Source organism: Labrus mixtus, chromosome 11, assembly GCF_963584025.1.
Source record: "Labrus mixtus chromosome 11, fLabMix1.1, whole genome shotgun sequence".
In the NCBI taxonomy this organism is placed as follows: domain Eukaryota; kingdom Metazoa; phylum Chordata; class Actinopteri; order Labriformes; family Labridae; genus Labrus; species Labrus mixtus.
Window position 1 is genome coordinate 14777183 of NC_083622.1, and position 12720 is coordinate 14789902.

At 40.0% G+C, this 12720-nt stretch overlaps 1 protein-coding gene across 2 annotated transcripts in view; it reads left to right on the top strand.

The window, feature by feature from the left end:
- The window catches only part of bcam (basal cell adhesion molecule (Lutheran blood group)), a 54926-nt gene extending 45851 nt beyond the window's left edge, over positions 1–9075 (top strand). The window contains exons 13-17 of one of the 2 annotated variants that reach the window (XM_061050206.1): positions 416–439; positions 1045–1077; positions 2391–2532; positions 3457–3556; positions 6975–9075. In XM_061050206.1, coding sequence (XP_060906189.1) covers positions 416–439; positions 1045–1077; positions 2391–2532; positions 3457–3556; positions 6975–6977 — 302 coding nt within the window. In that variant the 3' untranslated portion in view covers positions 6978–9075. The remainder of the gene's footprint in view (positions 1–415; positions 440–1044; positions 1078–2390; positions 2533–3456; positions 3557–6974) is intronic. The other variant, XM_061050207.1, reaches the window with a different exon arrangement.
- The last annotated feature ends 3645 nt before the right edge of the window (positions 9076–12720 follow it).

A 12720-nucleotide genomic window follows, 5' to 3' on the forward strand; every position in this document is an offset into this window, starting at 1 on the left:
TTTTCAGGTAAATGTACTACGATGTTTGCCCCCTAGCTGTGCAATTCCTTCAAGTTATGCTATGGCTAATGTTGCTGAATGACAGAGTGAGTGACTTCCTGTTTTGATTAAGCAGTGACATGTCCTGGCAACTTATATAGCAACTTAGAACTAGTTTGTTGGCTCCCAGCTAAAAACTAAGAACTTCAAAAGGACTTTCAGCTGACACAAGTTTCTTTTGCTGTTTCACTCGCACTGAGCCTGTACTCTAAACACTATCTTCTTTTGCTAACTCTATCACTTGGAAATCATTGTAAACAAAATTTGGATTAACATGTACCGAATGCAAAGAAATACAGTTTTATATGCGCTTTAACTAGCACATTATCATGCAAGCTAAAACCTGCTTTCCCCCCTCTGTTCTTTTCTCTTGCAGCAATTGACAACTCAGCCGACAGAGGTAGAGCCTTCTCCCTTCTCCTCCTCCTCTCCTCCCTTCTTCTCTCAGGACTCTTTTATGTACAGACCCTTTAATTTAGAAAATCCCCCCCCCCCCCATCCACCCATCTCCTTTTGCACCGGCCCCTCATCATACACAAACAAAATACACACAAACATACACACACACACACACACACACACACACTTCTCCCTCTGCTGTACTGTAATCTTGTATATTTGCCCTCTTGCTACCAAACACTGTGGATATTGTATATTGTTATTCTTCTTCTCTTGTCACCTTTGTATGATGTCTGTCCTATATTTTGTGGATGCTACTACAACTTTTTGTGGCCCCTAGGGGACAATAAAGGATTCTATTCTATTCTATTCCTTCCTTTCTTCTCTTTGCTTCCTCACTGTGTCTCCTTTTTAGTCACCTCTTCTTTCCGACTGCCTTCTTGTTTCTCGCTTTACCTTTATCGTTGTTTCCTCTCGTCGGGGTGCTGTGTGTGAGATATCCTAACCTTAGCTTTTGTGTGCATATGCTGTCAGTGAAATGTGTGCGGTGAAAGTTGCTTTGCCTTGCTATGCTACTCAGACTGAGAAACTCTCTTTCTCTCAAAGTGCTGCTCTCTGGAAACCCTGTGCTTACGTCAGGTCTGTATCGCTAACGCTCTTGACATGTGTATGGCGTCTGTCTACAACTGTAAGTCAGTGTGTGTATTGATGTCTGTGTGCACACACAGGTGAATGTATTTGTGTTTAAAAGAGCTAGTGTTTGTGTATCTGTACTTGTATCACTCTAGCTGAGAGGAGAGACTTGAGTTTATATTGGTTTAGGAAACATGCAGTCCATTACAAATTGAAGTTGGGAGATATATTAATCGTATATACTGATTAAACAGCTGAAAAACCCTGACCTAATAATCTGGCTCAAGTAAACATTTAAGAAAATATAGGACACTGTGGACAGCCTCACCAACTAAGTCTTGTTCATCAGGACACCTTAGGATATTTTAGCAAGAAATCTGTGCACCAAATTTTCCTTGAGTCCTGTTGTCACCATGTTGTTGCCAGGCAACCAATGGAGACTACATAACATAAACCTGTGTAAAAACATTAAACAATTTGAGGTAATGTGTAACTTAGTAACCTGTAGGTGCTGGCAGATGGATTCTATTGTAGCTTTAGACAGAGCTAGCTTCTCCCCCTGCTTCCAGTCTTTATGCTAAGCTAAGCTAGCTACTCCAAGCTTAATTTTAAACACAGAGGTATCTCAGTGGGTTTGATTTTGCCTTCTTACTCCTGGAAAGAAAGGAAAGAAGTACACTTCACAAAATGTCAAATTAAATCAAGTAACAAAATATAACGTTCTATTGGTACTAGTCTACAAAACACTTAAACTATTTCGGTGTCATGTCCTCACAAGTATAGTGATACAAGTGTAGGTGGATGGGTGAGTATGTTCAGTGTTGTTTTCTGGCTCTGGTCACCTGTTTAGTATTATCTGTGAGTATTCAGGCCCCGTTTCTGGGTCCCATCACTTTTCAGCCATTGCATTCAAAAGATAGTCTAACCCCACATCCCAATCCCCACCTCCCAATTCTCCTTCTCTCCACCCATCTATCCATGCTACTACGCATTGTCTTCATCTGGAACCCATCCATCCCCATTCCCATCCCCATCCCAAACCTCTCCTCCCCATACCATTTCCCTCTGTACCCTAAATTAAATTATTTTCCTCCCCCTGCCTCCCCCTCTTTTACCCCACAAATCAAAATAATCACTCTACACCCTTCATGATGCCCCCTCCGAATCAAAAATCACCCGATTCCCCTCCTCCCTCACTATAATCAATCCTTCACCCCCCCCCCCCCCCCCCCAAACCCTTCCTCCCACCTCTGTCCATCCCACCAACCATCCATCCCAACATCCATCCCTCCATGTGTCCCTTCGTTGCGTCGCTGTAGCTGACACACAGCAGGGAGGCTCCAGCGGGGTGGTGATAGCCGTGGTGGTGTGTGTTCTGCTGCTCCTGCTGCTGGTGGCCCTCATCTACTTCCTGAACAAGAAGAGCAAGCTGCCCTGCAGCAAGAAGGACAAGAAGGAAGTGTGAGTGGACAAGAGAGGAGTGAGGGAGGGAAGGGGGGACAGAAGGGATTAATGTTGACAGTAATTACCTCATGTGTCTCAATAACCACTTACTGGAAACAGCAATGTCTTCCTTTTGTTAGGATGTTCTTTGTGACAAAGATGGCAAACAAACTCTTATGAATTAGAGTCATTAGTGGTTCTGTGAAAAACAGTGATGATAAAACAAGTGAAGTAGGCTCCAGCTTGTAAATTATCTTTTCATGACAATAAAGAGGGAAAAATGTGACTGAAAAATAGAAACTTCAATGTATCAAAGCATGAATGGTTAAATAAATCCACTAGAATTAAACGATGTGCACATTTCAAGCAGCTGAAAAAGCTCTCTGGAAAAAAATGCCAATTTCTCTACAAGTATCAGAGTCAAATCATTACAAAGCTGTTCAATTTAACTTTCTGCCAACCGTCTTGATTGCTCCATTTCTAAAAATTCTGCCAAGCAACATGTGACTTATCCCTAATGGCTTCCCCATTTTTCGAAAAAGCCATGTATTGGCGGAACAATCAGTTGTTTGGGCTTTAATTTACCCAGTACTTCTGGCAAACATTGACATAGTGTGTTCAGAATATAAGGATCATTTATTTTATGCATTGTTAATAATGCTTTATTTCTAATAATTAAATATAACCACTAATGCCTCTCATGGAGAACAATCTGTCATCAGACTCTTTGAGTGAGCTTCTCTATAAGAAGAGAGTTACATTGTAGTGTGTTTTCATTTTTAGCAAGGATATCTCAAAAGGCAGAGAGATTTGGCAAACTAGAAACAGACTCCTAGAAGTGAAACAATATCCAAGGCAACCCAGTGTTCATCTTTATGTCTTGATCCACCAGTTGGCTCATAACTTTTTACATCTTCCTTCTTCTTCCTTTTCTCATTTTAGTGCCAGTGGAGAGGTGAACAACGACATCGTGGTGGAGATGAAGACAGACAAAGCCAACGAAGAAGCCGGTCTCCTCAACAAGAGACCGCCAACAGAACAGGTTAGCAACAGTTATAACTGATTGACTATGGTGCTTGAACATGTGTGTGACTTAAATGTTACATATTACACTCCATTTCAACAAGTTAAAATATAATCTCTTTGAAGTTTCTTGCTAAAAATCCACTCTGATCCTGTATTTGATCATGCCTATAAACCCCTTTATTTCAGCCCTGCTCAGAACAGGCTGTTTCTGTGTCTGTACCTTTAAATGCAAATAAGATGTCTCTGACCACGACCCTCTCTGGAAGGGCTTGGGTTGCTTGGGCTTTCTTGCAAAATGCCTTATTGTTTACGGCGAGAAGGCAGACTCAGAGGGCAGAACAAACACCTAGGTGAGGGAGTGTCACCCACCTGGGGGAGGGGTTACTGCCCTTTGTGATGTCATGAAGGGAAAATATCCAAAACGGCCTGTTTGCGCACACATTTTCTGAAAAGTGGAGCAGGCAAAAGACGGAGAGGATTGCCTTTCCTCATAATTGAGGGGTTTGTAGACAGACTAGGGACACATACTAATGTTAGAAAACATGGTAAAGTGTATTTTGCTTAACATGTGACCTTTAAACTGTCTTTCAGTTTGGAGTGCACAGTAATTGAGGATGAACTTGTTTCTATATTCATTTAAATGCCTCATGATGCTTTAGCCTGATCGTAATCAGGGACAAGTCAAAGACACTTCAAGCAGTAAGGATGTGGTGGTGAATAAAAACAAAGTCACTCCTGATCTGAGGATGCATCTTAAACCCTTTTCACACATACGGAAATCTCCTGAAAAACTCTGGAGATTTGGCTACCCGGAGGTTCTTTAGGCTATGTGTGAACGCAAACAGCCGCATTTTTCGCGAATTTACCCGGAGTTTCTCCAGCCAGACCCCTAGTATTTTTTCCGCAGAATATCCGAGTGAGCTGATGTCTGAACGCAGCAGCATATACTCCGAAGATTTTCAATTCGAGCCAATGGGACCCGAGTGACGTTTATATCGTGACCGGCTAAAGTGTCTGCACGCGACCACTACGATCTCCGTGCACGTAACTAAACGGCTGCATTCTGTTTTCTGTTCGTCAGTATGTTGTTCTCCTCTCCATTGGATTACACATAGCATTGATATAAAGGCAAATATTCTCATTATAGCGCCGTGTAGCGGACTCTGTTGCTTCGGCCGCTACTTCCACGTTGTTAATTTACGTCACGTCTTACCTTGGGAAATCCCCCGCGCCCCCTCCCCTCTGACAGGGAAAGTCCCCCGCTGTGAGGAGCATATGTGAACGGCTAGTTCGGGAGAATCTCCGGAGAAGTCCTCCTGTAAATATCTAGATATTATCCGGAGTGCATATGTGAAAACGGCTTTACGTAAAAAATAATTTTCTCGTTAGTCAGTGTTTGTTGTTTGGCCTGTCGCATGCAGGCTCTAATCGCAGCAGATAGCAAGATACTCGGCCATATTCAAAGACTGCATTCATGTCATCTTGATTTTTTCTACCTTAGCTGGTAGATGTAATAAAATTAAGTACATGCGGATTATCAGGAGGAGAAGACGCAAGCAATAGTAACATAAATGCACAATAAACTGATTTGTTGCAGCAGGACAAGCCTGGAAATGATCATGTAGACACAAACCCGCCTTCAAAGATCCTTCATGAGCGATAAGTTTGACGTAAACACGAGCTTTACAGTAAGCAGAAATGTGTTCCAGATGAATCAGTCATGCTGATAGTTTGTCTCAAGTCAGTTTGAGTTCAAATAGAGCATGTTTCAAAAAGCTGTCCCTGCAGCCTAAATGACAGAGTGTGACAGCTGTACACAGTTATCTGAAAGTGTCCTCACAAATGTGTGCAACATTTCACCAATACATTTATGGAAGAGACAGATTTAATGTGAATGTAAAAGTCAGTTTAAGCGAGATTTGTTTCATGTGATTTCTAAAACTGCCGACAGCAAACTGCCTGACATTTCAGGATAGCAGAGAGACTGCAGACACATTTCACTTTGCTTTTGAAATGGATGAAACGAGGAGATGTTAAAGTCGGCCTCTCCATATGCTACAAAGTGATGCTTCTTTCAAAAGATGTCATGAAAAAAATATCACTCTGTAAGCTGTCTTCTAAAAGGCTACAGAGCTGCGAGCCATGGACAGTTTAAATTTTTACTGCAAAATTAAATCTTGGCTGTACATTTTTTACAACAGATTTATTTAGGAGAATATGTTAGTATACTAAGATATGGATGAAATGGCAATAGCTTCTGATGCTTACAGCTTCTAAAGCCAGCTGCAGAAGTATTTTAGTATTCTGTGATCAAATGTTTTATAACTTCTACATATCCCTTCTTCCATGCCAAATGTGAAAAATGAACATCCATTCAGTTGCAGGAGGAAACAACATTGTATGAAGCAGCCTGCATACCCCAGCAAGCTTCATACTGTGTTATATAACACCTGTACTGTTAAAATTAGGCGTTTTCAGACCGAAGGAACTTTTTCATAGTTCTAGGAACTGTTGGAAAGCTCCCCCTTTTTTATTGATTATGCACCGCAGGAACTATGAACTATTTTAGTTCCTAGAACGCCGTTTAGAGGAACCTTTTTAGCTCCTGCTTCAGAGTAGATACCATGGTGGTGTGAATGTAGACAGAAAAAAAGTCCCCATGCTGTGTAGTTCTCAGGAAACTCCTTCCACAACCCCATAACTACATTTCTATCCTGGTAGATTTGGTGGAAACGCACATAGTTCTTACAAATGTACATAGTTCTGGGGGATAGTTCCTCCGGTGGAAACAGGGCTATAGTTCCTCTTCAAAAAGTCAAAAGAACTGTGGTCTGAAAACACCTTTTGTTCTTATTTTAAAGCTAAACCACTCTACAATGCAAATGGTGACCTACTGTTAATTATCTGCTTCGAGCAGGGAGTCGAACGATTGCAATACACAATGAATGGGGGCGAATTTTGATTGACATATGTCGATCGTGAGCTGCCATGCCCCCACACAGTCCTGAGAAATGATCTAAGCTGCAGAATAAGCTGTTTTTGAACGAGGTTTTCTGATAGTTATTAATGTTTATTTTTACTTAGAGTTTTGTAGATGCTTAATGATGAATTACATTTTGACATCACATACAGATTTTAAAATTTCAAGGCAGGTTTCCATGGGCTGTGAACACAAGTGTGTGGAAGGCATTTTTTTTTATCAAGTTAAATATTATTCTTCATTGGATGTGCTTTGGAGAATGATTGAACCATGAATGCATACTTTTTTCTAAAAAATAATGTATCCAAAAATATTGGAGTCATGAACATCATTTAGCAGGTTTAGTCATTTCTAATGGTTCTCTAATATTCTAATCAGTCACTACTGATTCATCTCTAATATCCTGCATATTTATATTGTTTTTGTGTTTTTTCCTCTCCTCTCTCTCTCACAGTGATGAAACAGGACAATGACAGAAAGCGACAGAGGGATGAAGGGAAGGAGGAGGACCATTATGAAGACAACAGGGCTATTTTTTATTTTGCTACACTAGACTGAAGGGGGGCAACAAGATGTGGAGCTTGGAGTTGGGTGTTTGTTATGTTAAGGGAGGGTGGGGGCACCATGTTTGGCATTGGTGTGCTTGTTTTATAACCTGTGGTAGACCTTCTTGGATGGAGTTTCTTTCCTTTTCCTTAAAGCTAGATTTACCATTAAAGATGAAAGTCCATCCATCTACGCTACCACAGGTTTAAAACCATACATGTGCAAAATGTGACAACACTGGATGCTGACATAATCATCTTTTATTCACCTAACACATCTTTGGTTGACTCCTCTGCAGAGTAGAACTGTACAGCGAGGTGTGTATGACACGATCCAAACACAGTGGCAGAATCTCTCTTATCTACCCCAAATGAAACACAAAATGCCATTAAGCCACTGTGTATTTCGGGAGCGTGTGTGTACGTGTAAACATGACACAGAACCTCTACTCTGTCTGGGAGTCCGCACTTAAATTCTGTGCTCTCTGTCAGGTATATTGGGATAAATGATCACACGCTGCCATTCGGTTTTAAACACATCAGTAAAACATGATGATGATTTACGCTTTCAGCATTAAATCCCCTCAGCACACTGTTTGGCACACATTGCTGTAACATTTCTGCTCAAAGAAGCTCTGTGTTCGCTTTAGCGCTGTGTGTTTAATTGCATTTTTTGCCACCTGTGAATGTTTATGTTCTTTTCATTTTCCAATATCCCTAATTAGCTTTCTGCAGAAACAGCCCAGGCTTTTAATAACGCCAATCTTTCCTTTTAAGATTGCTTGCCTTTTTAAATCCAGCTAAAACGACTTCCAACGAGCAAGCTATTAGGTTGTACAAATTTGTTTTTGCCATTTCCAGCACACATGTATATTATGTCAGTACATTCACTTGTTTTCTTTTTTTCCGCTGTGTGCTCTTGTTTTTCTCTGTAAATTCAAATACTGATTACCATGTCTATCAAGCGTGCTAATGTTGAGCTCAGAGTGTCTGTTGTAACTACGCTGCTGGCGTTGGACTGTGATTGCCACCACTTTTTCACAAGTCCTTTGCAGCCTTTCAGTCTCTGGTTGAAACCAGTCCCCCAGCATGCAGCAGCAGCTATGCTCAGAAGGCCCAATTATCATCAACTTTCACTTTAAAGTAGGTAGAATTGGGCAAAACGATCGACAATCACAAACTGTAGCCTGCTGTGTTGTTCTTTTCACATGACGGCAAAATGAGACCTTCATGGTACGCGACGTAGATCTCACAGATTCACCTGAAGAAGAAATCCCTGGCATTGGTTCACTCTGGTTTGATCGAGCAGTGAATGGGAAGGTGTGGGAGGGATCTGGGGGTTATTGCTGGAGAATCTGATGTACTTTTTATTTTTACCAAATGAAAGTTTTGAGTGTCACAGCAGGAATGTTTCTGTGTTTAGGTACGCAATACTGGTGTTTTCTGTTCTCTGCTCTTACACTGTCCACACCAGAGAGCTCTGATAGCGGGTTGACGTGCCCTTTTTGAACTTCGTTGAACACTGGAACCAATGGCCTTGATCTTTGTTAGAGGTCACCTCAAACCACTATCGCTTCCGAAAAGGCTCGTTTTTATTTTATTTTTTTAATGTCTGTCTACTGATCTTGCCATATTGACTGTTAGCAAACCTGGTGAAGATAGATAGGTGAACTTGGAGCATTCTTTTTTTATGTTTTATATAAAAGATATTGTGGTAAAAAGTTTTGTTTTTTTAGGGAGGGGATTCTTTTATTTTGGAACTACTGAGTTTTCTTTTTTTTCCCATGCTTTTCCACTCGCTCTGAGAGAAGAGAGATTTTTTTTTTCTTTGGATTTTGTAATAAGAAATTCTCAGTGCTTTTGACTTTTTTCTCTCTCTGTGCTGTATGCTGTATATTTTGTGGTACGCTGTTGTGACCTCTGTGGTGTGTTGATGTATCTTTTTTTTTGTTCCAGCTGTGTAGAATTTATAATGAAAAAAAACCCAAGAAAACCAATCACAACCCTGTATTCTGTGTTTTCACTCCAATTTATTTGCAATAGGCAATTTTTCAAAAGCCACTTTACAATTTATCTTTTTTTGCGAAATCACCGTTATTTTTTGTCATTATCCCTAATGGGACTAGATTTGTTTTGAAATTTGCTGCGTTTGTGGAGACAATGTTGTATGGAAGCAAGAAAGTGTGCTATCTCCTACGATAAGGCTACTAAAACACTTACTCACCACTGAACATTATCTCTAAAAACTTCAAACTCCAGACCTAAAAGTGAAAAAAAAATCAGACATCAAATTGGTTTTGATGTAATTCCCGCTTGTGTGCTTTTTTCTTCAGTTCCTAGAAGATGACATCTAACTGATTCCTAGTTTGCAGCAAAGTTTAATCTCTTTGATATCACCAGCGTTATGCAAATTCCCCCTCACATTGATTGATCCTCTCATTTGTTGTGACAGAACTGAGAAATCGAGGAAGCTCATGTTTTGCATCGATAACTGCTTAAGGGATCGGCTCACTGCCAACTTCACTTTCATTTTTAGAAATGAGCTGAAATGGAGCTATCAATCATCTGCAAACCGCTGTGTGGCTCTGTGCATAGATCAGTAAAACTAAGTGGGATGACTCTTATTGATGCCCGTCATAATCATAATAGTTCATTTGCAAATTCATGAATCAAAATCAAACATTAATCAAGAGAGTGGCAAAATACTTCCTCTAAAAATCTAAATGACCCTGCTTTATTCCCCACATCAAGTCTTCCCTCTTCTGTTATAGTTTACATAACAGTATGTTCTACCTTTGTACCACTTTGTGACAATTAAAGCCCTACACCATGCACATACACAGGCTCTCTGGTTATGGGCCTATCAGCGACATTGTTCCTCCACACGCCCCTTTGTGCTGAAGACTCTCCATTAGGAAATTAAAGTCTCCCATCAATGTGACCTGGAGAAATCAATCTGTGCTCTGAATACAAACAAGCAAAGATATACGCAAGCACTTAAGAGTGTATAGGCAGATGAAGGCAATTTATGTAAAGTATAAATTACAGAGTCAGTTCCGTCCCGTTCTTATGTGATTGAGCTGAGGATAAAATGTGAGCATCTACAGAGGTTTTCAGAACCTGAAATCAAAGCTTTATGCGTTTGCTGTTTTACATGTTTTCCATACAAGGAAAAATGTACACTGATTTTCTACCAAAGAAATGTAGTATGAAAATATTAATGAGATAATAGATATGTACATGAAAAATGTAGCACTGTACACACAATGCACATACAAAAATGGAAATCACTTCAAACTACTTGAATAGATACATTTAATTACTTGATTGATAAAGACAACAAAAACATACTTAAAGGAATAAACATCCATTTTATTTACTCTTGTTAATTCACTATTTGAGTTAGGACTTCCTCTAACTTTCTTGAGAGCCTTAAACAAAGCATCGGTTGAATTACCAATTGCACCTTCATGTACTTTGATCTATAGACAGTTAAAGACATTAGAGAAAAAATTAAAATAAATACTTATGGGTGGATTTCATTTTAACATCTAGCAGACCTAAAAGAAGCTCCTCTGAGATTTGGTACCAACAGCAGAATGATCATTTGTAAGGAATATGAATAACTTGGTCTACATCAGACGACCCATCTGCTAGTCCAGAATACAAATACTTTGGGACTCTTTTGATTTAAATTAGCCAAATATTTCAAGAAGGACTACAGGCTAATGTTTTGACTTGACAACAGCCATCCAAGTGTCAGGGAAAGTAGTCATTTGATTTACTTTAATTTCCCAGTACTTCCTGGTGTCTGTTGCCAATATGTCTGAGGAAGCACAGAAGACAACAAGGTAGGCCTGTATTGTGTTTCCTTCATCATTTAAAATTGTCATGGTGGTACTGTGTTACCTGTGATAGATTATAAATTGGGCTACTCATTGTGTTGCGTAACAATAAACAAATGAGGCATAATGGTTTCACAGGCTGTTCTCATGATTGATTAACATTGGGTGTTAGTAGCAATGAGTACAGCCTTTTACCTGCTCTTTTGTAACATAATAATGAGTAAGGTCTTTTACCTGCCCTTTTTTAAAGTGACTTGAGATAACATTTGTCATTAATTGGCACGATAGAAATAAAGATTGATTCATTGAAGTTGAAAGTTATGACAGTGTTCACCATCAGCTGCTAAGCCATATAGTAACTGCACATTACAGAAGTCTGATCCTCATAAATAATGTTAGCCAGCAAGCTAGATTAATAAAAAATGTGGCCACACACAACTTTTTCACTTTTCTTTGAAGCTAGCTGTTGAATTGAACCTTACCTCCTTGTGCTAAGCTAACTAGCAAGATCATAATTTAATTGTTCCCTTTCTAACTTGTAATCAAATTAATTCTAGTAAGAAATTCATCACTTCCAAACACAGTCTGTGACATGCTAAAATGTAGTGAAACTCAGTATCAGTAAAGATATAGTAATCTAAAGTTTGCTAACATTAGCCACCTTATAGGCTAGCAGGCAAAACAGGGCTGTGGCATCAAAGCCCAACAGTAGGGATTTAAGAGGGTTTGGGTGTTGATAAAATAAGTTTTTGAGTCAATGCATAAGTTTGGCTTAACTGTTAAGCTTGGTCATAATTATATAAATGTTTGAAAGATAATCAGCAGTACAGTAAAACCCGGCTTTCATTTTTAGATATGGATTAAGATTATGCTGAGAAAGTGTCTGTTTTGCAGATCGTGTGTGTGTTTGTGTGATCCTCTCATTTTGTTTTCAAAAGAAAGAGAGGATCAGAGCTTCTCAGTGTGCTAACAATGAGGGCGGATTACTGTCATTCCTCCCAGTATCCTCTTCCCTTCCTTTCTCCTGCTTTCCACTGCCCCCTGTGAGTTTCCCTGCTGCCTCTTCTGGGTTTAGTTACAGTAGCTTTAAACTGATTTAGCCATTTAGTGTCAGCCTATTGAGGGATGACAGCCACTGTCTGTCCCTTCTGCCTGCACGACCCGGATCTGATGGCTACTCAGGAGCGCTTGCATTCAGTATACAGAGATAGAGAGAGAACTGGAGAAACATTATCTCGCACGGGGAGCTGTTAAGATGAATCAAGGTTGAATAAGGCTTTAGTGGCAGCCTCCTTTACATTATATGCCTCATCTTCCTACATAATCAGCGCACACACAAAGTTGGCACACACGACCCCAAGCGCAGTGGGGCCAAAAGAAGACCTGCTTGGACTTTCAGACTAATGGAAAGCTTGTGTCAAGGGAGGACAGGAAGGAAAAAAATAATTGATAGAGCTTACGAAGAAAAAGGGAAACGACGGATGGAGTTTAGCGAAAATGCATTTAAAGGAGGGATGGGGAGGGGAGTAAATTGACAGAGGAGATAGATGTAGCTCAGAAGGAGTAAGCGTCGCGATGGGAGGAAATGAAAGTCGTGATTAGTGGTGAAGGACGTAAACAGAAGATGGCTTGTTAAGATGTCGTAAATCTGCATTTGCTCTTAACAAAGACTTGCTCTTAAGAAATAAAACTGCTGATAAAGGGAGGAAGAAGAAGAAGGTATAAAGAAAGTGTACTGAGATAAAGAATAAAATAAGGCTTGTGTGATTAATTGTTTTTCTTACACTCAGCCCTTTGGCTTAATATCCTG